The sequence below is a fragment of the Podarcis muralis genome, chromosome 4 (assembly GCF_964188315.1).
Source record: "Podarcis muralis chromosome 4, rPodMur119.hap1.1, whole genome shotgun sequence".
Classification (NCBI taxonomy): domain Eukaryota; kingdom Metazoa; phylum Chordata; class Lepidosauria; order Squamata; family Lacertidae; genus Podarcis; species Podarcis muralis.
The window spans coordinates 67,576,513-67,603,736 of NC_135658.1; the positions used below are offsets into that span (position 1 = coordinate 67,576,513).

Sequence of the window (27,224 nt, forward strand, 5' to 3'; positions counted from 1 at the left end):
TTTTCTATGACTGACGCTTTATTTTTTAAAAAATATTCATTTGTATAACAAGGTAAATCAACCTGATTTGATTGTTTCCCCCACTGCCTCTATAAAAAGCTATCTTTATTGTACTGGCATATTTTAAACACGTAAAATTGGTTGTTCAGGTAGGAAGCAATTCTCTGAAACACTGTTTCAGTAGCACTGATAGCAACTTTGTGCCAACAAACAGCAATGTTTCACTTTTAGTATGTTCTTCCTGAATTATGCAGATGGCAATATTCCAATGTTCAGAATCTCACCCTAGTTTGTGGTGCTTCCTCTGATGAAAAAGAAGTCCACTTCTCTGGTCAGGTCGCCCCTGCTAATCGATATTCACCAGAAATCATCATCAGGCTCTCCATGAAGAGTGGCTGCAGCACTAAAGCTGGAACACAGATAATAATGAATTTTGAAACAGTCTAATACACTTCCTTCTTAGGATTCTCATCTACCCTTCCCTCACACAGCATACAAATCAAATCATAAGTCCCCCAATCATCTAGAGGAGGTTTTTTTAGGGGGAGGGATAATTTGGACACTTATAGGGATGTGGTGAAATCTCCTTCCCCAACATCTGCTATCACAAACAATCTATAAATAGAGACCTGCTCAAATAAACTTAGAATGCAATCCATTCTTTTGACATTTGCTTTAAAACTTTAACAAATCTTAATTCAACTGCAATACAGTAAAGATTACCAGACAAGTGTAATTAGTATGCAATTAAAAGTGTTTAATGGAAAGGATTTGTTTTAATGCAAAAAGGCCCCACTTGATAAAAAAGCAAAAATAAATATGAACCATACATGTCAAGCACTAGCAAGATACATACCTGTCCTCCTTTCCACTACCTGAGAGTTTCTCAGAAAATACTTCAGCTTCTTTCTTGAAGTCCTAATAGAGAAAAGAAAGTCGTTACTGGTTGCTTTCGTGTGGTCTCCACATTCCACTGCTACTCAAAAAAACAGGAATAGGTACTTAAAATTACCCTAAGTGCTACACAGAGAGTAGAAAGGACAGGTCACTGCCACGATGCATTATCATCTAACAGATACAATGCAAAAGGGAGAGGGAATGAAGGCGAACACACACATTCATGTTCTAGCTTGTACATGGCAAGGTGGAATAGCTCCTGGAGTGGGTCAGTTCTAGGAGTGAAGGTGCTAAATGGCAATTGGTGGTCTTTTCTCTCTGCTTTCAACCAATTGAAACAGCCACTGATAGAGACACAATCTTATTGACTGCAATGGGTTTTTTTGGTCTTTATTTCAGAAATAGCATGCTTATGTCTGAACAGCTTTGTAATGGAATTTGTTATCAGAAATTTTAGTTTGGCATATTTCACGTGTCCTGTTATTGGTTTTCTACCATAGTATGACCTTTTCCAGACAAAATTTTGTGGTCTCCATAGGTCTGTGGATAATCTGAAACCTGTATGTTTAAACTGTTTTAAACCAGAATGTACACACTTAAGTATTTGCCCACTATTTTTTCTAGTATCATTGCCAAATTCAAATGATCTTGTATTTGTCAAAAGTGATCAGTGAATAAAAGATTAAGAAAGTAGTTTGATGCAAGAATTTGTATGTTACAAGACCAAGTAGAGATCACTGTACTGCAGCGTGATGGAATTATAGTGGTATTACTGCGTATTACCAATTCAAAATGGCTAACAGAGATCAACAGTAGAACAGATGTGGGGAACCTCCAACTGTTACTGTACTACAAATACCTATTATTACTTATCACAGACCAGGAGTTGGGAGTTCAACAGCATCTGGAGGGCCACAGGTAAGCCACCCCCACAGTAGCAAATGATAGCGCTTTCCAGTGATTCGTTCAGATCGCTTACAGCATTCAGTCCTAGATATTGTGATGCACAGAGAGGATCTAACATTCTACTGTTCCTTTTTGAATTTGATATCACACAGCAAAAAAAGTGTAGCTATAAACAGCAGGTTTTGCCAAGCTGAACTCAAGTGTGGCTACTAGAAATTTATTGTATATGCATGAAGCATGACTCATTAAGCCAAAAAGCTGTAATCAAGGAAGTATGATGGTTTGGAATCCGTCCTTGTAAGCTAATCATTAATTCAGCTGAAGATGGTTAATTCTGGATAACCGCAAAGCAAGCTGCAGAAGAATCAGTTCAACTGCAAATATCCACAAGGTTTGCAACAACAATCAAGTACGTTGGAAATTTTTGTTGGTTATTAACCGAAATAATTTGGCAATACACTATTAAATGATCTCAAGTGGGGTAAACATTAGGTAGACTTTATATCCCAAGTTTCTGATACAACAAAAGCTAGACCTCAACATTTTAAATTAATTGGATCTTGTTCTACTCTTTAGTTGGTTGTGTACATGCTATCTTGCATGCTTGCTTGTCCAGTGTGAAAAAGACAAAGGAACTACTGAGATTGTTATTGGAGTATGTGAGTTCCAAACCTGATACATCTCAGGTGCATTAAACCACCATCTTGCTGACGCTAAGCACATCTGGTTCAGATCAGAACCTAGATGGGATACCTCCTATTAACCACATGTATATCACCTTGGGGTCCATAATGGAAGAAAGCCAGGACATTAGATGTAAAAATAATGGACAACATCACCTCATTTGCAAACTCCTGCTCCCGATTCTGCTGTATTATTTTCATGTATTTTTCCAGTGGATTAGGAATAGCATCACCACCATGCTCTTCAGACTTTGAGATAATGGTTTCCAAATCTGCCACATCTTCATGCTTTTTCTTGGTTTCCACTGCCTCTTGCATACACTTTTATGAAACCAAAGAATGAATGCCGTAAAACATTTTAACAGAGAAGAAAGGAATGCTCCACTTAAATGTGGCTCACTGGTAACATAATCCTACCTACACTCAGCATCCTATACTTTTATATAGTCCTTTAAGATCCTTATAAAAGAAACAGCACAAAATTAGTTGCAGCAAATTACCTGCAATAATGATGTCTCTTCACACACAAGGTAAATCTTCACTTCTGTTTGAAGTGGCATACTTCAACCAGAACTAAACTACATTTGATTATCAAATCCCCCATTTTACAGAAGTGCAACTGGCCTCAACCAGAAGTTCGGCATTTGATGTTGCAATCCCATGCTATAGAGAACATTCTTCCAGCAGATTCAGCAGGCACCCTTGCTATTGACTTTCAGGTGACTCTTGAAGGCCTTTTATTAATGTTGAAAGCTCACTGTAGCAGCTTAATTTTTGATTTGCCAGTGACCTTAACCATTATCTGTATTTTGCTTTCTCAAATGGTGTTTTATGTCTTTAATGTTACACACAGTCCAGATATTTTATATGGTGGTTTAGAAATACTTGCATAAAAAAGTAAAACTTTGCTAAATGCAAAGTACTGTTAAAAAGTCAATTCTCCAAGAGAATGTTTGTACTGGTCCCTCTTTCCCCAGAACATATACTAAGAACAACTGATGCAGTTTACTTTCCATCTTTGGTGGTGTCAGATTAATGTGCCATATCTTGGTTTTATTACAGAAATGGTAAGAAATGCTGACCACTTAGTTCCTCATGAGGAAGTCCACTGGATGGGAAGGACTCCAGCCTGCCGTTAGAAGTAGCAGGGCTGCAGCCTCCTATCATCAGAGCACCCCAAGACAGCATACTCTCAGAAGTGATCATTTATAAAAATTCCTATTCTGCACAAAGAGCTTTAAAAATAGCTGCTCTATAAACCATCTCCTTCTTCCAAAAGGAAGTATTCAAAGGTTGTCCAGTTCTTTTTTTGTAAAACACTTTCCTTTTCCCAGTACTGAGGCACTATGAATAATCCAACATAATAAATTTGATTTCTGTTCAACCAGGGTGGTTGGGATATAGTGGGGATATAATAGAGCAGGGAAAACCCAATTTAATGCAGCTTTACAGCAGCTTACTCATATCCCTGGCAAATCAATATGGTGTTAAAATGGCAGGTGGCAAATAGCTTCTGATCTATCAATGTTCACCGGAAGGAAAACAAGTTCTGCAGAAATTCTATCAGCACACTACAGGCAACGGCCACTCCACAAAACTGCCTCTGAGAATCTGTTGTCTATACAGGCAGTCCCCCATTTACACAGGGGTTACGTTCCAAGGCACTGCGCTCATCGGTTCAATTGCGTATAACTGAAACCCCCATTCCACCCTTTAAGTGATGTCTTTATGACGTTTCCAGGTCACTTTTGGGTTCGGCGTGATGTGCATTTACAAGATCAAACACATACTGGACGCATGTAAATGGGGGGGGGGGGGCTGCCTATATCTACAGGCCTAGTCCAGAAAAAGAAAGTACTCTTTAGTTTATAATAACTATTTTAAATCACCAAGACTCTGAAATGCATTACCAATTCTTCATTTGCTTTTTCCAGTTCTCCTTGCTCTCTTTCCAAAGTGTCCTGCCTCTCTTGCTGCCTTTTTCCTTCCCTCTCTTCCCATTTTTGCTCCTCCTGCTCCTCCTCCCCTTCTTCTTCCTCCTGTTCTTCAGGATGCTTTTGTTTCTCCAGGGCTGTTATTTCTGCTCCACCTAATACATAGAGGGACGTATTAAGCAAAGAAAGACAGTTTTGTATTCTGAAGCATTAAATCAAACACAGTTAAAGTATATGGATCCATATTATTCCAAACAGATACAGTGGTGCCTCGCAAGACGAAATTAATCCGTTCCGCGAGCTCTTCGTCTTGCGGTTTTTTCGTCTTGTGAAGCACGGCTATTAGCGGCTTAGCGGCTATTAACGGCTTAGCGGCTTTAAGAAAAAGGAAACAAACTCGCAAGAACTCGCAAGACGTTTCGTCTTGCGAAGCAAGCCCATAGGGAAATTCGTCTTGCGGAACGACTCAAAAAACGGAAAACCCTTTCGTCTAGCGAGTTTTTCGTCTTGCGAGGCATTTGTCTTGCGGGGCACCACTGTAGGTACTTAACAGTGCATAGAAAAGACTAATAATCCAGAGAAGCAGAATATGTCAAGTCCTGCACAAACTGTATTCAGCTTCCTTTACCTCCATTTACTGTATATTGATGATTTTCCAACGCTATGGCTGCCCAATAAACTCTCTACATAAGACTGTGCAAGATCACTAAGCTACAGAAAACCTACCTGTGCCTAGTCATCATGATGGCGCAGTAGGGTACAGAAATATATTAATAGTTAGGGTACATTTTGTTGAAATGTCACAAAGCAAAATAAAATTTCAAGTACAGCAGTTTCAGCTGTCTAACAGAAACAGCAGGCTTGAGAAGAGGACTGCTGCAGGGCTCCCTGTCACAAATATTACCCTTTCAACTGCCCCAATATGCAAACAAGAAACATGTTACTTCATAGGGCTTCTGTTTCTATCAACATTTGCCCTCTGGAATCCCCATCTTTCCATACAAATTGTTGAAAGTGGTGCACTATGCAGGGAGAATAGTTACTATCAGACTCACTCCCCACCCATCTTGAGTTCCCCTAGGTTCCTCTGTTAAGCCCTCTATCCTTGTTGCCTTATTTTCAAATGTCTAACATAATTGTGTGCCTTCCTGTTACAGGTATGGAGAAGCTTAAAAGTTATGTTCTTAAGTTGACAGAAGCAGCTCTAAACTGATATAGATTATGAAGATATTCTGTTATGGACAGTAGCCAGTTTAAAATAATACCATTTACTGTATTTCAGACAAGATGCTGCAAAAGCTTCAGTTTCCATATACTTTGATAAACAAGCCATCTAAAATGGCTATTCACACTTGTTTGAACTGAAAACTCACTTATGTCCTGCTGTGAAGTGCCCGCTGCTGGCACAGTAGCCGGAACATGGCTTCCACTAACAATGTGAGATGGATGTGACACATCGCTTTCGAGCTGTTCTGGAATGTCCTCTTGATCTAGAGGAGAAGTAGGAACAATGCCCTCATTATTCTGCAATTATCAAAGCAGGGCAAAGAAATGGACACAGTGTGGGAATGACTGAGTTCAGAATGCATAAGTGTAAGCCATTAATTAAGTGCTCTTCTTGGCCAAGCCAACCATTACCCTAAGAATGAAGAAATTTCAAATGGGCTGTTTTAATCAGAATCATGGGATTGTCTGGCTTGGAAACTAGTTCTTACAATATGTTTCCTAAGCAAAGAGTCAAAACAGCTTCAACTCAATGTGGACTTTGTAGGATTAAAATCCACCAATGAGACACAAGCATGAATGCAAAATATGGGGGGGGGGGGGGCTGGTTGCATTTGAGTCACTTCCATAAAACAAAACTTTCAAGTTTCCTATAGTTTTGCCTCTTCTCAGGCTGGAGTTTATTGGTGTTTGGTAGGGTTTGCAAGCATCATGTCCCTCTCCAGTTGTTTCAATTCCTCTATCACCATACATAAACATCACTGTAACAGGTTCTATCAGAAAGCAGCAGTCTGTTATCTTTTAATATCAGGTTTTTCATTACTGTTATTATATACATCTTGTTTTTATAAGGAACAGCAACATCTGAAGGGCCACAACTGTCATCACCCATAAGCAATGGCCACATAGGCTGTGGCTTATGGGAGTTACAGTCCAACACCATCTGAAGTGCCAAAGGTTCTCCATCCCCAAAACAGATTATATCAAAACATAACCTGGCTAATTTACAGGCTCAATATCCAGATGATTAGTCTGAGGTACCTGTCACATGCAGCATGCCACACATCTTACAATTTTTTTGTATACCATGCCCTCCCCCTCAGCCAAGCCTCTGATGCCAGTGATAATGTATACATGTGTACACATGTGCCCATCCATCCTTTCATATCCATCTACAAACACTGAGAGAATCAACACAAGGAACTGTGTGAAAGCAACACAAGCCAATAAGTTATAGTTGCATATTATTATTTTTTTGGCAAAGCTTTAATTTGCACTCCCTCAATAGTTCTGTCCAACCAAAATTATAGTTTGTACTGTATATCCAGTGCTGTAACCCTCTCTTTCATGCACTTACTGGTTTTCCCTGTGCATTATCCAATTCAAACATTTTTCACTTTCATTAAATCTCATTATTTTACATCACATCTTCTAAGTTTTAAACCAGAGCTTTCCAAACTTTTCATGTTGGTGACACACATTTAAGACATGCATCATTTTGCAAAACAGTAATTCAGTTTTACTAGCAAACTGGAGGTTAAAGTAATCCCTTTCCAGCCCTGGAAGGAGCACAAGGAGACACAACTACACACTGCAGCCAACACACTGTGTTACGACACACAGTTTGGAAAGCTCAGTTTTAAACTATCTCTAGTTTTTCATTTCCAGGTTGTGGCAAACATCAAATATACTAAAATGTCTATCAGAAGAGTGCCAGAGTTCCCCAAAGGCCTCACCAATATAACCAATATAACCTGTACAGCTTCAGCTTCTGCATATTTTGCTTTTCTACTAATGTGGGTTCCCAAGCCCAATGTGTAAGTCATACAATGTCCAATACCATTCCCACTAACATTTACACACATACATACACAAGGATTAGGCTAGGCTTCAGTTCTATGCATTTTATATGTTAAGACCATTACACAGTTGCCTGGTAAAAGGGGTGGCTTAAAAGGCACCCCCATTTCCTTAGAACAAGTTGAGAAGTTATGAAAAGCCAAAAAAAACCCAAGAGTCATACTTAAGAAATTTCTGGCTTTAAAAAAAAGGTGGCTCCCAGATAAAAAAAAATCTGCATTGCTTCTTTCTGAAAAATATAGTAAAAACTTACATTTACTGGCAGTCTCATCATTTCCAAGCTCAGAGTCATCATTTCCAAGGTCTTTATACAGGAGCCTCTCAGATTTTGCAGAGTCACTAACACCCTGAGTTTGACCTTGCTGCTGCTGAAGACTAAAAGGAAGGAAGGAGATGGGAGGAAAATGATTATATTTAGTTTAGAAAAGTTTCTAAAACGTAAAGTTAATATAGTCCCATGTCACATCTGCAGAACACACCATGGGTATAACATACAAAGACATGAACATTAGTTACAAGAAAAGCTTATCAAAGCTCTTTGTTTTGCTCTTGTAGGAGGAGCGTTTATGCACAGTCTTCCCTATGCCAGCATCAACCATCAGAAAACTGAGTTAAGGTTGTATGGAGGGGGAAAACCATAGCAAGGTTCCTTTCTGCAGTCTGGATGACAGCTTCCATGCTGTCCAAGTGTTCTAATAATTCAGATTTCAGTCATAACATCCAATATCTAAAATCATGATCTCATGTTCACAATAGCAAGGTTGCCTCATCATTTTATCAACTTGCATACCACTGTACAGTACTCTCTACCTTCTTCTTGGTGCAGTATTACCAAACACACTAACTCTTATGGGATACAGCTCTCAAAGTGGAACATGGCCAGGATAAAGGTAAAGGTACCCCTGCCCGTACGGGCCAGTTGTGTCCGACTCTGGGGTTGCGTGCTCATCTCGCTTAAGAGGCCGGGAGCCAGCGCTGTCCGCAGACACTTCCGGGTCACGTGGTTAGCGTGACGAAGCTGCTCTGGCGAGCCAGCACCAGCGCAGCGCACGGAAATGCCGTTTACCTTCCCGCTATAAAGCGGTCCCTATTTATCTACTTGCACTTAGGGGTGCTTTCGAACTGCTAGGTGGGCAGGAGCTGGGACAGAGCGACGGGAGCTCACCCCGCCGCCGGGATTCGAACCGCCGACCATACGATCGGCAAGTCCTAGGCACTGAGGTTTTACCCACAGACCCACAAAAGTTAAGCAACCTCTACTCACTCACCACTACCCCCGAGTCTGCATGTTAGAGGCCCACTACTATCTCCATCTCTTTTTGAATGCAAGGGCACAGCCTTCAGCAGCAAAAAAAACCACACAGCTTGTGTAAGGGATTAGGAAATGTTTGGTATAGCTCCATGTTTCTGTAATGTATTAAAAATGCAGTACACAAAAAGATACTGTAACTACTGAAGTGCCTGAGGATAAACCATGCTCTTGGAAGAACGTTTGATTACGGATATCAACAGGTAACACACAAATATGGGACATGACATAGCTGAAGATCTTTCGCTCCTATATAAACATTACCTTAGTTTTTGTTTGCAGGAGGCTGGGGAAGAAGAAACTGATATATTAGAAGCATGTTCAGGAGATGAAAGGTTGCCTGTTCTTTGAATGGGGGAGAGAGGCTGGTCTGCATTCTGATGAGGGGCAGCAAAAGATGAGGCAACTGTATCTGCAGAACAGAAGGCAACCACATATTACTGTGCAATAGTATCTGAACAGCTACTGTAAGCAACAAAACACTTAATACTTTAAAGAGGGGTAAAAACACAGGAACATTGGAAGACTTTGGGTGCTTAAAAGATAGGCTTGGTACTCTAACACTGGTTTTCAGATTAGAAAAAATTGGTTCATTGTGGAAAAAATACAAAAAAAAATCTGCACAGTACTTCTCACTTAAGTTTATCTCCATGTTTTGATTAAATAGCAGGAGCAAGAGTGTGTTCAATCAGAGTATACTGTGCGTGTGTGTGTGTGTGTGTGTATGTACACACACACACACACACACACACACACACAGACTACAGAGAGTCAGCAAGTAAAAGACTATCAGTTTCAATGATAAATAGTGTGGCATTAAAAGGGGGTTAAATGAAAAATAGCATTTCCATGTTTGCAGCAAGTAGAAATTGACCAAGGGAAGGAACCATCACGGCAGAAAACTCTTAATATCAGTAGCTCCTGATACCCACACAAAGCAACAACTTCACTCATAATTCATGAATATCAGATTGCTTACCTTCAGAAAACAGCTTGTTACTAATATTTCTCTTTGCTTTGGAAACAGGAGTAGAAGACAGACGTCTAGAAGTAGACTTCTTCCGTGGAGGGGTTAGATGATCTTTCAAGTGATCCCCATTTCCTGGTGTCCATCTATAGCTTTTATTTTTTTGGCAGTGAAAGGGTACTTCTTGGGAATATAGATCATCCTGTGCAAACCAAAGTCTTTGGCGAGTTGCCATGTTAAAGTTACTTGCCATAGGTGAAGAGAATGTGGTTTTTGCTGGGCCAGCTGTGGTTTGAATGGCTCTGTATTGGTAACTCCTGTAGGCCTCTTCTAAATATTCAGCTTCTCTCTCCAATTCTTTTATTCTAGCCTTTGTATTAGCTACAAATTCTAAATCAGAATCTTGTGAAGTGTTAGATTTCAGCACGTGGTGATGATGTCTGGGGCTTGTACCATTTCCCATTCCAATAAAATCAGCCATTGGCTGTGTTTTCAGGAAAGCACCATCTATATAAATATCAGGAGGTACAGTCTTGTCACCAAACAAGTCAATGACAGAACGATCAACCAAAGAGGGCTTTGGATTCCGATATACTTCATTCTCTAATGCTACAGGCAAGAATTTAATAGAGATAAAGAAAACAATTTAAGACAAATTTTGATTTGGTCATTGTATAATTAGCATGCAAAAATGAAACCTGAACTTACCTTACATTTTAATATAGTTATTCTACACACAAATCCAACATGATTTAATATAGCAAAAAACCTCAAGTTTATTTCAGGTTTTTAAAGTTAGTATGATCAAACGAAATGCACAGAAAATATTCAAATTAAGCTGAAAGTGTCAGAGCCACAAAAGAAGAGTGTTAGATCCAAAGAGCTGCCTATACCAGCAGAAGGCAGTTACACACACAAGAATAAAATGTTTAAAACCAAATATAGAAGTATAATGAAAGTATTTGCCTAGTCATTTCAAGATTTGAGGAGGAGTATGAGGTCTCTTAAAGCTATAGTAAGGTACCCAAGGCGGGGGGGGGGGGGGCAACCAAATACACAGAAAGCCACATTTAAATTGGACTTAACTCGATTTCAGAAATTGTGATTTCAAACAAAGAATGGTGTAACAGAAAGGAATGAAGGGGGGCAAATAAGAAAATCTGAGTTGGGAGCAATAAAATATAGTTATGGAAGGTCTCTGGCTAAAAATTGCATGGACTCTCTTCGTTTCTTGGCTCTGATTAAGGAGCCTTTAGTCCATGAAATTGTACCCATAATAAACTGTTATTCTTTAAGATGCCACAAGAATCTTTGCTGATTCTGTTTCTGAACTGTCAGATATTGTCTACATAGGGTCAAGATCTTTCTCCATAATAAAAAATGTTTTAAATTAAAAAAATCACAATATCAAATAACAGACTTTTACAAAAAAAAACAATACATGCCATTTTTCATGTGTTTTATTTCAATCTGCTCCAATGCTTAAATAAAATTGCTCTAAATAAAGCCTGATCTTATTGAGTTAGCCCAAAAGTGGAGAGGATTTTTCAAACCTGTCTGTGTCTGTTTCAGTTGTAGCTTAAGGTCTTCCATTTGGGCATTTAACTTCCTGATAGTATTTTCACATTCCGACAACTGAGTCTTCAGCTGTACACAATGTTCAATCTAAAAAGATTTCAGAGACAAAATGCCTTACTAATTCAAGAGCATTCTTAACACACTGAAGCAACTAATCCATATAGTTACAAATGAGCAATCAGCCCCCCAGGTCTCAAATGAATGAACTGGTGGAAGGGAGACAGAGAGAAACAGATATTTTGATTTTGAGCGCACCAGTTCCTCATCTAGATAAATGAAGACTATGAATGTAGAGTCTACACTTGGCCTTTATTTGGGAGGATTTAGTTGTCTAATTCCTCAAGTATAATATTAGCGCAGTAAGCATTTACAACACTAACAATTTACTTAGTGTCATGCAAAGAGTTCTCAATTCAGCACCAAATACAAGTGTAGAGGGTGTGCACTACTTTTGCAGGATCAGACTGTATTTTTTAACATTGGTTTTAGACTTTAATAATTTGGAGTGAGGAAAATGTGGCTGATGAATTTATGGTGATTATATTGTGTTAAAAAAAGTGTTTTTTAGAAGAACTAGCGTAAACAACAACAAAAAGGTAGTTTACCTCATTTTGTAACTGTTTTTCCAAGAGCTGCTTATGAGTGTCAGATTCTTCACCTTCAAGCTTCCTAGCATGTTTTGCTCTTTTCAGCTCTGCCTCAAGGACCAAATATTCAGCTGATGGCCGACTCAACTCTATAAAGAGGAGGGGAGGGAGGAATAAGTTAAAATCTAATCTTGCCAGGAAACACTGCATCTGATAAACAGATACTCTGTAGCAGACCATCCAACTACAGTGGTACCTCAGGTTACATACGCTTCAGGTTACAGACTCCGCTAACCCAGAAATAGTACCTCGGGTTAAGAACTTTGCTTCAGGATGAGAACAGAAATTGTGCTCTGGCAGCGTGGCAGCAGCAGCAGGGGGCCCCATTAGCTAAAGTGGTGCTTCAGGTTAAGAACAGTTTCAGGTTAAGAACAGACCTCTGGAACGAATTAAGTACGTAACCAGAGGTACCACTGTACACTCTTTAGCGTTCCATGCTATGATTCAAATGGTTTAACTCCTGGGAAGCCCTAGATGCAGGCAGTCACTGAACATCCTTCTTAGCATTAATCAGGACTTAACAAAAGATTAATAAGATTCCATCCAATAATAATAAAAACAATGATGTGGGTTTTGCACAAATCAAAATGGATACTGAGGACAGCACAGCACAACAAACCAAGGAGAGGAGCAAACAGTGGACTTGGCCTTATGAACTCCTATTGGTGAATCTTCTTCAAAAACTTGAGTCTTTGTTCTGTGTTTTTGGCTATCTTAGCCTCTGGGGCATCAAAACACTCAAGTACACAATATACACATTGACATACACCACTTATAATAAGGGCATATAACCAAGCCCATGGAGGTCCCTCTATATCTGAGGTCATCTTTTTAGCTCCTTGCTTGAATCACAGTCATTTGTATATAATCAGCAAAGCACATATGCTTTAGCCTTTGGCTAGCTACTACAGATTTTATATCTTGTGCAACACAATTTTAATGAAAGCCCATTGATGTCATTGTCACTATTCAATAGGTGCCAGTGACAGTCTTGCAAAGAGACAGGTGCAGATAAGTAGTTTTGAACTTTAGGAGTTACTTCCTGAAGCACTATGAAAACCCTGAAAAACCCATTTAGTTATGACAGAAACACTAAAGAAAAACAAATAGACATTTAACACAGAGAAACAATGAAAAGAGCAGACATGATATTACATTTCTAAAATGTATTTTCTTTGCAAATCTTGCTAATAAAATTTTTCAAAGAATATTAGATTCACACTAACTGTCTCGGAGTTCCAAGTTTTCATTGCGCGCCTCTTCCAACTGTTGTTTGAGTAGCTTATTCTGCACCTGAAGTTCCATTTTCTCTTCTTTTAGTGTTGGATAATCTGAGACTTCTTCCAGTTTTTTTGTCATCAACTGATTTTGCTTGCTTAATAATAAAACTTGAGCCTTGACTGAATCTATTTCCAGCTGGAAATAAATACCATATTAGGGGGGGGGGGTTAGTAGACCTCTTACAGGATATAACTAGATAATTTATTTATCTGAATTATAAAGGTAGTAAAAATATATTGCTAAAACAGACATTTTAACTTAGCTACCTCAAGCTCTTTTGAATGTGATATAGCATGTTCAAATTCTTGCTTTTTTGAATTAAGGGAAATGGTCTCTTCATGCAAAAGCATAGCTTTATCTGGTCAAAAACAGGAAAGTTTTATATTAGACATATTTCATTAAATAAAAGTCAAACATTTGTTTTTGAGTGGTAGGGTTTTTTAAAATAGAGAGATAGATATAAAAAACACCTTTAATTTTTTTCTCATCTTCAGTAATTTTCTTGGTTCTAGCTATGTATTCTTCATTTAGTTCAAGCTGATACCTAGGAATAAAAAGCATTGCAAAGTGTTGCCAAATTACTGAAGCACTGTCAGCTTCAATTCCATGTGTCTTTATAGCTGAAGTCATAGTAGCTTTATTCTGGATAACTAACCATGTTCAATCTTCAGGTACAAATCAGAGGTAGAAACCATATATAAAATTATAGTCCTAAACACAATTGACAGCTAGTTGAATCCAAGCAGATGAACTCAATTGAAACTTGCTTAAAACGGCCCTCTTGGGTTTCTTTTTGTTCAAATTTGGCACAGGAGGAAAGAGGCCAGCAGCATTTCCTTCAATCATGACATCACTACAAAATTTAATCTGAGTTCAAACATCTGAGCATCTTCTGATTAAATATTGAATATTTGAGCATCTCCCAATTAAAATCTAAATCCCTAAAACAGCAATTGCTAGCCTTTTTAAGGCAGAGGATCACATTGCCCTTTGGTCAGCACTCCAGGGACTGAAGTATGGAGGTGGGCATGGGCAATGTGTAAAGTACCGTACTTTTCTGTGTAGACTAGCTTTTTCTCTTTAAAAATCATGCTAAAAAGTGGGGGTCATCTTATACAAGGGGAGTGCATAGGGTGTACGTTCGACTGGTTTCTGCCATGGCTGTCAGGTGGCTATTGTGCATGTTACTGGTTGCTGTGTCAATGGGTGGTGTTTACTGGCCAATGCTGCGGCAATTGGGCAGGCGATTGGCAGCTTCTGCTGTCGAGGGAACAGACGAGAGGTACGTGCGGGTGAGCGATTTTTGGCATTAAAAAAAGCTCAACAACCCTGGGTAATCCTGCCCCCCCCAAAAAGCTCAACAACTTTGTGCCATCTCCCCCATTTTCTTAAATTTGAGTCCTCCAAAATAGGGGGCATCTAATACATGGGGGCATCTTACACACGGAAAAGTACGGTACAAAAAAATATAGGGGAGCAAATAAGACCTGTGGACTAGTCACCCCTGCCCTAGTAGAGTTTCAGGTCATTGCAAGAGGATGAACAAGAAACCTCTATAGGCTTGCTGCTTCCATTACTCTCCTCTTGTCCATAGGGCAAGAGCTCCAAATTCCATCTCTTCCCATCACACTGACAGAAACATCCCTAGTATATAAAAATGCTCCATAAATGTTTCACTTATTAGTATATTATGTCTGTCTGTACTATGCGACTACTTTTCTATGTGCATCATATGCAGTCACTGAAGGAGACAGGTAAATTAATTACTTTAGGAGTTCATTCTTTAGTTTCTGGTCGTAAGTCTCTTCAATGTTCTTCACAGTTACCTCTCGATGACGAAGTGCATCTTCTACAGTTTTATTTTTTGATTCTTGAAGGTTTTGAGCTCTGAAGCAATGAAAGAAAATGCACAATAAAACAATCCTAACAGAACAAATCACGTGACAGAAGCATCAGAAACATGATGGGGAACTTATTATTACAGTGGAACTCACAACAAAATGCTTCAACATGTGCCTAGGAGTACTCTTGTCCAAGACCCTGGCCAGCCAGAACAATAATATTGGATTAATATTCTGGCCTCTTGGGGAGTGGTGGTGCTGAGATAAGAAGCAAATGGATATTCTGCCACCCCATTAGAGTTCTTTTTTAAAAGTTCTCTCTTTTTTTGTACTCCTGCAACCCTTGAAATTTTCACCAAGCTTCCTACCATCTCCCTCATATGTGGATGCAGCCATCTTAAGTACCCACACATGAACTAAGTTTGCTATTTGATTTGTTATTATGTTTTTATTTGGTAGGTTTAAAGTGACTCAGATGAGTCTTCAGACCCCCACATTTCCCATAATTATATTATAAAGCAATGGCTAATCATGTGGACAATAGTTTCATATTCAAATGTTCCCTTCTGTAACTACCCTTCCAATCAGTTGCTTAGAGCAAGAATAGCAGTAAAGCTGGGTGTTAGCTTCTTCAAATACCCCTCTCCATCCAAACTCTTCCACCCACACTGTGCTTTGCAAAGCCACTTTTAACAGCACCTATGCTACTTCCCATAGTCAATCCCAAACTTATCTTAATCTTAATCTCCTTCCCACATGGCACTGTTCCCCACCCCAAATTTCTTCATTATGTCAAAACAAAACAAAAAACATCCTGGCAGCTTAAACTACTCTGCCATAAATCCAGGGTCACTATTACCCATTCCAGTTTGACTGCAAATGCTGGCAAATTACAAGTTCCACACTCTGCACAGCATGAGCACAGAGACCTGTATTAAAGCATACTGCAGCAATCACTGGTATGTCAGATAGTTTACAGCATAGTTACCAAGCCCTGACAGATTTAAATGTGGGCTGTGGTAAAGATTAGGCCTTAAATCTGACAACCCTACTGTTGAACATATACTACTGATTTCAGGAAATCTTGAACAACACTGCCTCACGAACTAATTATTTAGGACTGCAAATGCTGAAAGTAAAGGAATTACAAGGATGAAGCTTATTCCTCTATTTCAAAGGTTCACCAGCTCCCTCTTCTGGGTAATCAGAGGGATTTTCATCTATCATTAAACTGAAGGGGAGGGAAAGGGAATTAAAAGGCGACAAACTTAAACTGCCTAATCAGTTAATTATGGATTCCCGAGCAACTATGCTTAAATATTATTTATTGTATGTATTTAACTAACTAAAGTTACATACTTATTTGATGGAAAACATCTAAGCAGTTCACAAACCCATATTTTCCTAAATATACATCAGGACTAATGGCAAAACATCAACATGCACTGTTGTCAGTATCTAGATGGTTTAATTAAAAAACAAAAAAATGTATTGACTTCAAGACAAACTGTCAAAGCAATGCCAACTTTTCATGAAACACCATAAAACTCAGTTAACAGGGAACAATTCTGCCTCTAAAAGCAGCTGGATAATACTGTTTCTAGAGGTGTAACATTACATTTAATGAAATAAGAGTAAATTAAGCTTCATACTAACTGTAGCATTTAGAAGGCCAAGAAAAATATGCGGTTTTCCCCCAACTAAAGTTATATGAATGTTTAACAACTCACAGTTCAAAGGCTTCTATTCTCTGCTTCAGTTCTGCCTCTCGGGATCTTACTGTTTCAATATCTTTCAGCAGGCTTTGCCTTTGCAGATAAATTTCCCTTGCATCAATCTATTGGAAAAAACATATTTGTATTATATGCAGCCCCAAATGTAGCAACAGCTGCATATTCTATATGAGATTTGGAAGGCTGTATTCACAACTAGCATTCTATTGTTAACTGGTTGCTGGAACTGCCTGCACTTCATTATGCAGTTTGCTGATAAAACTAGTTACTACCAGAAGGCTTAGCAGTAGCTACAACTAGGTAAAGCAGGTATCTTATGAGTTATGGGAAGAGTTCTATGATTTTTTTATTTTTCAGTGGATAACAGTGCAAAGGGAAAAAGACGCAAATATTAGGACATGGAAGATGCATTTCCACTTTTTCAAATACAGCATCCCACACAATTACTTATGCAGTCCATTTTAATAGCAGGCGGTCACATTTTTCGGCACAAATTGCAGATTAGGAACAAACCACAATGGAAGATACATAGAAGTAACCTACAAGCAAAATACATAGTCACTCCCAATATATTTCCCAGTATGGCTCTTGATATAGGATAAAACCTCCCAACTCCTCCATTCTATTTAGTTCAATTTTTTCAAACATTACCTCTTGCTGCTTCTGAAGCCTCTCAATAGCATTTCTTTCTCGAGAGCTTAGAGCCTCTGACTTGGCTCTGTGAACTTTTTCAAATTCTTTACGAAGCTCTGAAATCTCTTTCTGGGATTGTGCTCTCTCGTCCATCTTAATTTTGGCTATTTCAACCTCTTTGAAGTGTTGCAACTGTGACATTCAAAATAAAATTATAAGTGTCAACTGTCACATAAAAACATTAGATCACAGGTAGATGGCTAATTCTTGTGACTAGCAAATCCCTCCTGTGTAAGAATGTGATAAAGTACCATGGTAAATCCACTGCTCTACAACTAATCAGATCTCCCAATTTTCTTTTTTCTAAAAGCAGCTGTTGGGTGAACAGGCATTTGCAGCAAGCACTGATGCATGCAAGGATTAAGCCACATTATAGCCCTGATCCAAGTCACTTCCTATAGTTTTTAAAGACAAAGTGATCTAATCACAGATCTCCTGTTTAATGTAAGTTTGGCCGTTAAGTGAGCAAGCAACTGAGACAGAGCATTTAGTTGTTCCTGCAACTAATTCCTATGATTACTCCAACTAATCATAATGTAAACAGCCATGTCTTGCTCAATAAAGGTTTGTCCTCTGCTTTTCCTTCATGTATTTTGTGTACTCTGTGAAGAAGTAAATTGTTGTACTAAAAAAAGCATCAAATAGGCACATGAAAATTTGCATTAAGACTGACAAAACATCATTGCCTCTCCTCCCATTTCCCTTCACCTTCTGAGACATTTCCTCTTGAAGCTGCTGTTCTACCTCTTTTCTATATTCAGCAAGTTTTACTTCAAACGATTCAGATTTGTGGCACTGAGGATACATGTCTGCAAACTGTTCATCAATCAGTTGAAGTTTCTCAGCTATGAAAAAATATATAAAAGGCATTTTTCCGTTAAATGTGATCACACTAAACAAAAGAAATTTACATTGTTGACATTTTTAGAGGGACCAGCTCTCCTACTTCATTTTATTATGCTATGATGCCAATGATGATTTATATTTATTGGTTGCTTTACTCATGGAAACATAAGAAGAAATACTAAAACCAGTTACAATAAACACCATCAATAACTCCCCCATCCCAAATCACACATCTATAGATATAAGAGACATGTCTTACAGATCCTGCCCCCTCCCAAAAGAGCCCACAAATACTTCAAAATCTTCAAATTAATGACCTAAAGCTTAGGTTAAAAGAAAGTCTTTGCCTGGTGCCTAACAGATAAATATTGCGCCAGACAAAAGTCCCTTTAGAGAGCATTCCACAAGCAGGAAGTAACCACTGAAAAGTGACAGAGGGCACTCAATGGTGACTGACTGTGTCAACAGCCTGCACCATTCACATATTACACAAATTAGCCAGGGCCTCAAAAGAAGCACCAGTCATATGAGTCGGAAAATCCCCAAGAGCTACCTGGAAGCCATCAGCCTCCAAGGGAAGGCCAAACTAATAGGTCCCCTTCCTCTGCTGAGGGGGAAAAGGGTCTGAAAGCATAAAGCTATGACTAACCTCTACTAAAAAGAGCACCAAGGAATAAATGAAAGAGAGAAAACAATATAGAAATAAATCAGGTGCCTAGCAGCCTGAAACTATGGTCCAGCTTAAATAGATGCCACTGTACTCCAGATTGCATCTGTATTCCACCCTAACTTCCATTCTATAAATAGATTGCTTGGGCTAGTATTGCATTTGTGTTAGATCTGTTCATCTGAAATATGTTTTCTGTCCTATGCAGTGTTTTGGAGTATACAGTACAGTGATGATAAAGGGTATTCTGCAATGGCTAAAATGGAAAATAACCTATTTCCCACAACCATAGAGAGAATGCCTGGGCTGCAGGTGCAGGAAGTAGAAGAGGATGATGTGACTGGTGTATACATTAGTATACTTTTTAACCCTGCAAGATTATTACTATTTGGGGGGGGGGGGATAATTCTGCTATTTTTGTTCTACACTTGTGCAGCTGGCTAGGTGTAGCAAATTCATTGGACCAGTCTAGTACATACCTATGCAATCACATACCTATCTTTCCAGAGAACTCTCTGTAGGGAAGACACCATTTTCAATGTTTCTGTTTTCTCTCAAAGCACAAAACTCACAACCATATTGTGTTGAAATGTGAACCCATAATTATGTTTTGATCCACATTGAGAAACTGCAACATATAAATATGTGCAACTCCTTCTTAGCTAAAAGCTTTCCCAACTTTTTTGAAGGATTATATGCTTTTTAAAGGTAAAAAGTTGTACATATACTCCAGTTAGTAAGGAGTTATGTCAGAAGCAGTATGAAAGCAAGGCTACAGAACAGATGCTACAGTATTCTCTTTCTTAAGGCTGAATATATAAATAGCTAAGAAAGTCTGAGGATAAAGCAATTGCAGTAACTCCACTTACCAAGGGATTCTTTACCAGGTGTGGGACTGGTCTGAGTTTCTGTGTTGCAGATCTGCTTATGCAGGCTATGGTCTAGCAGTTCAGTTAATATCTGTACAAGAAAGCCTTAGAGATACGCCATTAATCACACATCTCTTTTCCAACAAATGACAAGTTTCAAACTCAAGAAGGAATAAATATTATTTTGCAACAGTAAAAGAGTACCAAAGAATGGAAGTTGAACAATTCTAAAGAAAAAAAGCCGTCCCTCTTATTTTTAAAATTTCTTCAAAAAGAGCCTATGGTAGCAAATAATACATAAAAATATATTTTTTAAAAAAACAACTAAAAATATCTGAAACATTTCAATACAGGTAAAACATTTTAAACATAGAACATGTACATATGGTTGCCAACACCCATATTATGGGTATTGAGAGTGTGCTGGCTGCCCAGTTCCAGGTACTCCTGGAGAAAGCAGGTTATCTGGACCCATTTTAGTCTGGGTTCAGGCCTGGTTATGAGACTCCATTGGTCTTGATCACCCTGCTCTTTATCAGGAGAGAGATAGGGGAGTGTAACCCTCTTACTCTACCACTCAGCTGCTTTTGATACTATCAACAATGCTTTCCTGCTGGTTCGGCCTTGCAAGATGGGAGCAGGGGACAATCTTCTGCAGTGCTACCACTATTTGTGGGGCTGGTTCCACAGACAGCATTAGGTAAGTTTGTTAGCAATTATGAAAGGAACCATCTTGTCCACACTACTATTCAACATCTACATAAAGCTGTGGGGAATGGTCATTAAGTGCTTCTTATTTCTCTGTAACATCTGAATCAGGAGCTGTGCAAATTCAGAATCAGTGACTGAGAGTAGTGGTGGACTAGATGAGGGCCAATAAACAAACCCAGCAAGATGGAGGCCTTATGAGTAGGTGGTCCCCAGGTCCAGGAATTAGGCATTTTGCCTGGCCTAGATGAGGTTGCACTTGCTCTGCAATAGCTGGTTCATACATTGGGGTGCTTCTGAATCCATCATTAACACTGGAAGCTCATGTGGCTCCAGGGGAAATGAGTGTCTTCTACCAGCTTCAGCCATTCCTAGAGACAGTCTTGCTGCAGTGACCCAAGCACCGGTAACCTCAATACTCTATTAATACAATGTTCTCTACATGGGGCTGCCATAATATTGGTCTAGAAGCTGTGAGGAATGAAGCAGTTAGGTTACTAATTGATATGTGTGGGTACAGACACCTAACACCATTTCTAAAGGATCTGCCCTGGCTAATTTGCTACTGCACCAAGTTTTGGGTATTAACGTATAAGGCCCTAAACAATTTGGGACCAGGTTATCAAAGTGAACATCTTCACCTATGCAAATCTGCCCATTCCCTAACATCACCTACAGAGGCCCTCAGGGATAAGCCACAGCCAGAAGACATCCACTTGGACTACCCAGGAAGAGGGCCTTCCCTGGCTGTGTCCACTCTCCCAAATTGTCATCCCTAGAAATAAGGCATGCGCCAACAATGAGGCAACTCCAGCACATGCTGAAAACATTTTAGTTTAGCAAGGTTTGTGATGGCTACTGATGCTACTTTTTCTTCTATTTGTATTATATTTTGATATTGCTGCACACAGGCTTCAGGTGGCCACAAAATGTGAATTATTTTGCTTTTCTGTCTAAATATTTATGTATGCTATCCAAAGTTGCTGTTCAAACTCCTCTCTTCCAAACGGCAGCTTGCCTCTTCAGCAGCAGGATCTGCTTATGCGAAAATGTCAAAGAAACCACTGGACACTTATTTTAATGTCAAATGTTTCCATCTGTTTTTAACTGCTGTACTTTTATTGTTAACATTAAAAAAAAATAAGCTACCATGGAAGTTTTGAGTGAAACCCAGTTTTGAGTTAACTGTTATTTAAACAATTAATTAAATTGTTTAAACACGTGTGCATAATTTTAAACACACACAATATCTTTGGACTGTGGCCTACAACCTGAACTTACTTAGGATATATGTACATTATAGATGTACCTTTTGTATTCTCTTTTTCTGAAGCTGAAATCTGGAAAAACAAAAAAATAATTTAGTCAATTTATACAGCAGTCCCGAGCTCCAGCTGAAGAGTTGCAAAGTAGCTGCCACGTCCCAAGCCCTGCCACTTCCACTGGCCAGGGCAAAAGCTATGGGGCATACCCTTCCCCCTTTTTTGCTGTGTGAATTCCAGGCAGGTGCACCAGAGGGGTCTGAGGATCAGGCGGCATCCCACAATACTCCCTTTGGGGCTTTTCTGCAGGCTTCTGCCAATGAGAGAACAACCACTAATAGTTTCCCTCGCCACAGAGCGCAGTAGGGCCTTTGCAGCAGTGCAGCAAAGGGTCTCTACCACCTTATCCTAACCCTCTTCCACAGCACAGGTGGAGGATTTTGATTGCATTCTTATCTACCCAATGCTTAACAAAAAATAAAATTGCCAGAAATAAGATTATTTTACCAGTGCTTTGTAAAGATCAGTCTTTGGATTGATCCTTATCAGCTGTAGTAAATCTTGCATGGTGAGCGCCTTTATAAGGAGATAAAGAAACCGGATAATTCTCAATTATACATTTGACAATCCATATTGTCAAAACAAAAAGTTAAACAACTAAGCCAACAAAATCAAAATGAGATAATGATTGGGATGTCACATATACCTTCACTGTTTGTATCAAGGTCAATTATTGCATGCCATCATACACACTTTTGCAGTCAAACACATAGGCACTCAGAAGTTAACACAGTTTCACAATGATTCGCATTGAGTCTTATAATCATACACAAACACACAGTAGTTCACACATACACAATGTCTCACCTTCAGAGGCTCAGAAACAGTCACTCAGTCATGCATGCACAAAGTCTTTCCTAGAATTTACCATAACATACCTCAGACTGCTTCTAAGCTGGCTGATCAAACTGTAATTAACTTTGCAATCAGCAGCATTCATTCTGAAGTGGTTTCTTCTCTGTACTTTAGATGTTTTGTGGGACCATTTGACCTTCAGTAGGCACTGGAAAGAAGACCCTACATCAGGCATTCCCAAACTCGACCCTCCAGAAGTTTTGGGACTACAGCTCCCATCATCCATCGTTAATAGGACCTGTGGTCAGGAGTGATGGGAATTGTAGTCCCAAAACATCTGGAGGGCCGAGTTTGGGGGTGCCTGCCCTACACAGATGAACCTGATCCTGCTGTACATACCCATAATGTCTTCTTCCTGAGATTTCCAAGACTAATTAAAGGCCTGACCCTAGCAGAAACAGATCCTTCTGTCTCCTGCTGCTGGCAAGTCAACAGGCTTTCACACACCCACTTTTGGACTGTTTGTAGTTACATATGAAATGAATGTACACACACACACACACACACACACACTATTATGCTTCTGGGGTGGTGGTGTTGTTTGAGGATTCTAGGGGGTCAATGTGTGCATGGCCCGGTGTGTGTGTGTGTGTGTATACTGGTATTCAGCAAGATAGCTGGGATCTGCTACTGGGCCACACTTACTTACTTACTTAGTAAAAAATGACAAATGCATTTTTGGACTAAAGATGGTCTAGATAAGTTGATAGACAATGTAATAACTGCACTGGATAAACAGGACTTCATTTACATACTGAGCATAATTTAACACATCCTTCAAAAGATGGTACTTACCTTATCCTTTTCTAATCCACTTTCTGGATAGAAGACAGACAGTGAATATTCATAGCCACATCTGCGCAGGTGATCTGCCACCAGACTGTTAGAAGCACCAATTAACAATGAACTGCATTCACTAGAAACAGCTTGTGGCTGAATTTTTCCACTTAAAATGGGATTCATTAGATCATGTATGAGCTGGTTTCGAAGCTGTGTCTGGCACAAAGAAAAAATTATATTATTGTTATCTGGGATTTCTAGAAGAAAAAGTGAAAAAGAAACATTAAATAAATTGAAAAAAGTTTAAGACTTTGATATGTTAAGTGCACTGAAACCTTGTGTTACACTGGTGTGTATAATGCTTTACGCATTGAACAGTCAAGCAATACATCAAGAGAAAATCTGGCAGTAATATTTATTTCAACATATCTCATAATTTCATGGCTTATATACATACACCTTTGCCCTACAGTTGTGACTACTGTATCAATGTCTACTTTATTGTGCTTTAAATATATTGAAAGCTGCCTTGAGAATTTCAGTGAGTAGGCAGGGTATAAATACTGCTTAATAAATTAAAACCCTTATTTTAATATTGCTTAATTATATCAAATACCTTAAGTGAATCCAAAACACCTCGGCTCTTAAATGTCTGATATAGTCTTCTCCTGAGTTCATCTTGTGACAGAGCTGGAAATTCATCTGAAGACATTAGGATCTGAAAACATGAGAAAACAATATTGCTATTTTTGCAGACAACCAAAAACACAAGCCATGGTAACAGAAATGTTGCCAGCCTTTTAATAATTGCATATCAAAACCCCGAATTTCAAAATCTTAAGTGATTCTTAGCAGCATGCATCAAATCAACATGTTTATTTGAGTTGCAAATGCAGGGCTATCAATGAAGTGTAGCTCACATTTACCATCAACAAACATCCTGGTACTTACAAAAACAGTATTCAACAAAGGAAGTAAACAGACATGATTAGTTATATACCTAAGACACTTTCCTATGTTTTTCTGTTGCCAGCTGTTCTATTCAAAGCATTGAAACTGCAATGGCAAAGAACTGGAGACTCGTCCATTTAAAAAAATGCAGGTCTCAAAATTATATGAATAGGTTCGATCCCAATGGGATGGAAATTTTAAAATTGGTTTGCAAGGAGATTGACTAGGGATTGAGGCAGCATAAAGGGTAACAGAAGCAAGGAAGGTTGAAGATAGGATTGAAGCACACATCATAATTAAAGAAGGGTGCCTTATTGAAGTCTGAAACAGCCTAATGAACTTTCTATAATTATTTTGTTTCTTTAATGCACATGATTCTTTAATGTTATATTCTGTATGAATGAAACGACCGATACATCAAAAGCACACTTTGAATGCCCCTAAAATAGAACAAGAATGCAGTCCTATATGTGTTTACCAAGGAACAAGGCCCATAGAATTCAGTGACTTCTGAATAAATATACTTAGGACCATACATTAAAACACGCTCACTTTTACTGTGCACAAAATGTACGTAACATTCCATCCCCCCACCCAATATTCTTTCACATTCTAAAATGCTCAAGAAACAGAAGTGGGGATTAGGCCAGTACAGCAGATATAATAGGCTCAATTCCCAATGGGTGGGTTGACCAGTGTCACAACGAAGTCAACCCTTGCATTATACAGCTGTGGTAAATATAGCAATGCTTCTGCCAGTTGTGTTGCCAGAGAGTAGCCAGCATGAGGCCTGAAATGGGCACTACAAGGGGTGGGGTAGGATTCACTGGATCTTAGTCCTATCCACTCTCTGGAGAGGGGCTGATTTGTGCCTCTCTGCTATGGCAGCTTAGAGCAAAAACCCCACCTCCCTTTTCATCAGTGTTAGAAACTCCCATTGTTCTAGGCACATTTTGTGACAGGGAAATTCATTAGAGCAAGCAGTTTCTGGGCTCTGGGCACAGTGCTGTGCCTAGGATTTCAGATTAGAACTGCAGAGTGGAAGGAGAGGAGGACTTTTTTCTGCCTCCCCACTTCCAGCTACTCTCTGAAGACTGGAAGAGAGACCCTCTTAAGAATACTAGGGGGGTTGGCAGGATAAGGACAAGACACCATGTGAAAAATGAACAGAATTATTTTTGCTGTAGTTCATTCATTTTCAGCTTTGTATTCTTTTTTTAAAAAGCAGGCCTAGACATTCCGTTGTTGTGCCCATAACCTAGGTTTAAGGTGCCATTTATCTCCTAGCTTTCATATCTGTTTCTAAGCACTGCTTTTCATCCTAGTTGGCAAGCCTGTGGGTGTAATTGAGAATTTGTTGTGACCAGCCTCCCAGGGCCGACTCAGGTTGTTTTGCCTGTGTATAACATTCAGAATCAACAGAAAATTGACGTATGTGGTGACACAATTGTTTTAAGATTCTAGAATAACAGAACTGAAAGGAATCTGAGATGTCGTCTAGACCTGCTCAACACCAGATCAGGAATGAAGGATTACAACACCTGTGACAGCCATCTCTACTTAAACACCTACAAGAACTCATCACCACCATAGGCGTAGCCAAGGAGAGGCAGCTGCTACCCCTAAATCAAGAAAATACAAATACTTAACTGACCAATCACATCACAGCTAGCTTAATTCTGCCGCCTAACGTATACCCCCCCCCCCCAATAAATCCTGGCTATGTGCATGCACCACCACCTCCTGAGACAATATGCTCCTCTGTCAAACAGCTCATCCTGTAAGGAAGTTTGCCTCCCTGTTATCGCCATCCACTGCCCTTGTAAAAGGGGAGTGGGGAAATAAAGAGAAAGAAAATACATCTTCTTGCCCTGGAGGAGGAGCTGTTGTCACAGCTGCAAGTATACGAGCTGCCTATTTCATTTAACTACTAGATGCAACCCAATTTAATACAGGCCATGTTAGCAGTGGGCAACGCCAGGGTTTTTCCCGTTTCCTACACATTCCCCAATGCAGTGCTGTTCAATTGTGAAACGAACTAGGGAGTAAGCTAGTCTGCAGGTTGAGTCTCCCGACCTTTGTTGTAGTCCCTAGCAAACTTCAGACACCTTATAAATAATACCAATAATAACAATGCGAGTTGCGCGCAGTCCAGAGCACATTCTCTTCCGTGTTCTTTTTTAAACGACCCTTCCTACTAGCCCACCTCTTTGCTAGACCTTTCGCGCCCCGCCTGCTTTCTGGCCGGCCTCGAGAAGCGCACTCCGCTCCCCGCCCGCCTGGTCGTATCGCGAAGGCGGCTGCGAAAGGCAGCGGCTACGCTTCTCTGGTCAAGGAGAGGCGCTTCAGGAACCCGGCCGGGCACAGCTCCTGAGGCGAAGCGGCGGGGCCCTTCTCGGCTCCTCCTTCCGAGTTTCAGGGTCTATTTTGTGGCGAGGAGAGCGGGGAACTTCTGACACGGGCAGGAAACACACCGAGAAAAAGGGAGGCGGCGGCCGGCCGCACGACGAGAGCTTCTTCCAACGGCCTCGCGCAGACGCGCTTCTCAAGGTCCCGCCCCCATTCCCAACGGCCACTCGCTCCCAACCGCCGCTTCAAGGCTCTCGCTCGCTCTCGTTGCCGCGGTTACTAGCGCTCAGCCAAGCACGTCGCTATTCCAGAACCCTCGCGACA

At 39.7% G+C, this 27,224-nt stretch overlaps 1 protein-coding gene across 4 annotated transcripts; it reads right to left on the minus strand.

The window, feature by feature from the left end:
• Window positions 1–27,185, minus strand: OFD1 (OFD1 centriole and centriolar satellite protein). Of its 4 annotated transcripts, none has more exons than XM_077927498.1 (23): window positions 27,026–27,185; window positions 24,217–24,318; window positions 23,616–23,816; window positions 22,413–22,481; window positions 21,953–21,983; window positions 19,936–20,040; window positions 18,262–18,398; window positions 17,512–17,685; window positions 16,858–16,964; window positions 15,054–15,173; window positions 13,757–13,830; window positions 13,553–13,644; window positions 13,232–13,421; window positions 11,964–12,094; window positions 11,334–11,445; window positions 9,793–10,287; window positions 9,078–9,225; window positions 7,758–7,879; window positions 5,794–5,910; window positions 4,397–4,575; window positions 2,643–2,807; window positions 857–918; window positions 1–409 (listed from the first exon to the last, which is right to left on the minus strand). In XM_077927498.1, exons 2-23 carry the CDS (start codon window positions 24,310–24,312, stop codon window positions 358–360), a joined length of 2,979 nt encoding a protein of 992 aa, XP_077783624.1. In that variant the 5' UTR covers window positions 24,313–24,318; window positions 27,026–27,185; the 3' UTR covers window positions 1–357. The 4 variants fall into 4 exon arrangements, with proteins under 4 accessions (XP_077783624.1, XP_028583502.2, XP_028583500.2 ...); XM_028727669.2 differs by having other exon boundaries at window positions 9,793–10,389; window positions 27,026–27,184; XM_028727667.2 differs by lacking the exon at window positions 27,026–27,185 and adding an exon at window positions 26,758–27,019 and having other exon boundaries at window positions 9,793–10,389.
• Between the last annotated feature and the right edge of the window lie 39 nt (window positions 27,186–27,224).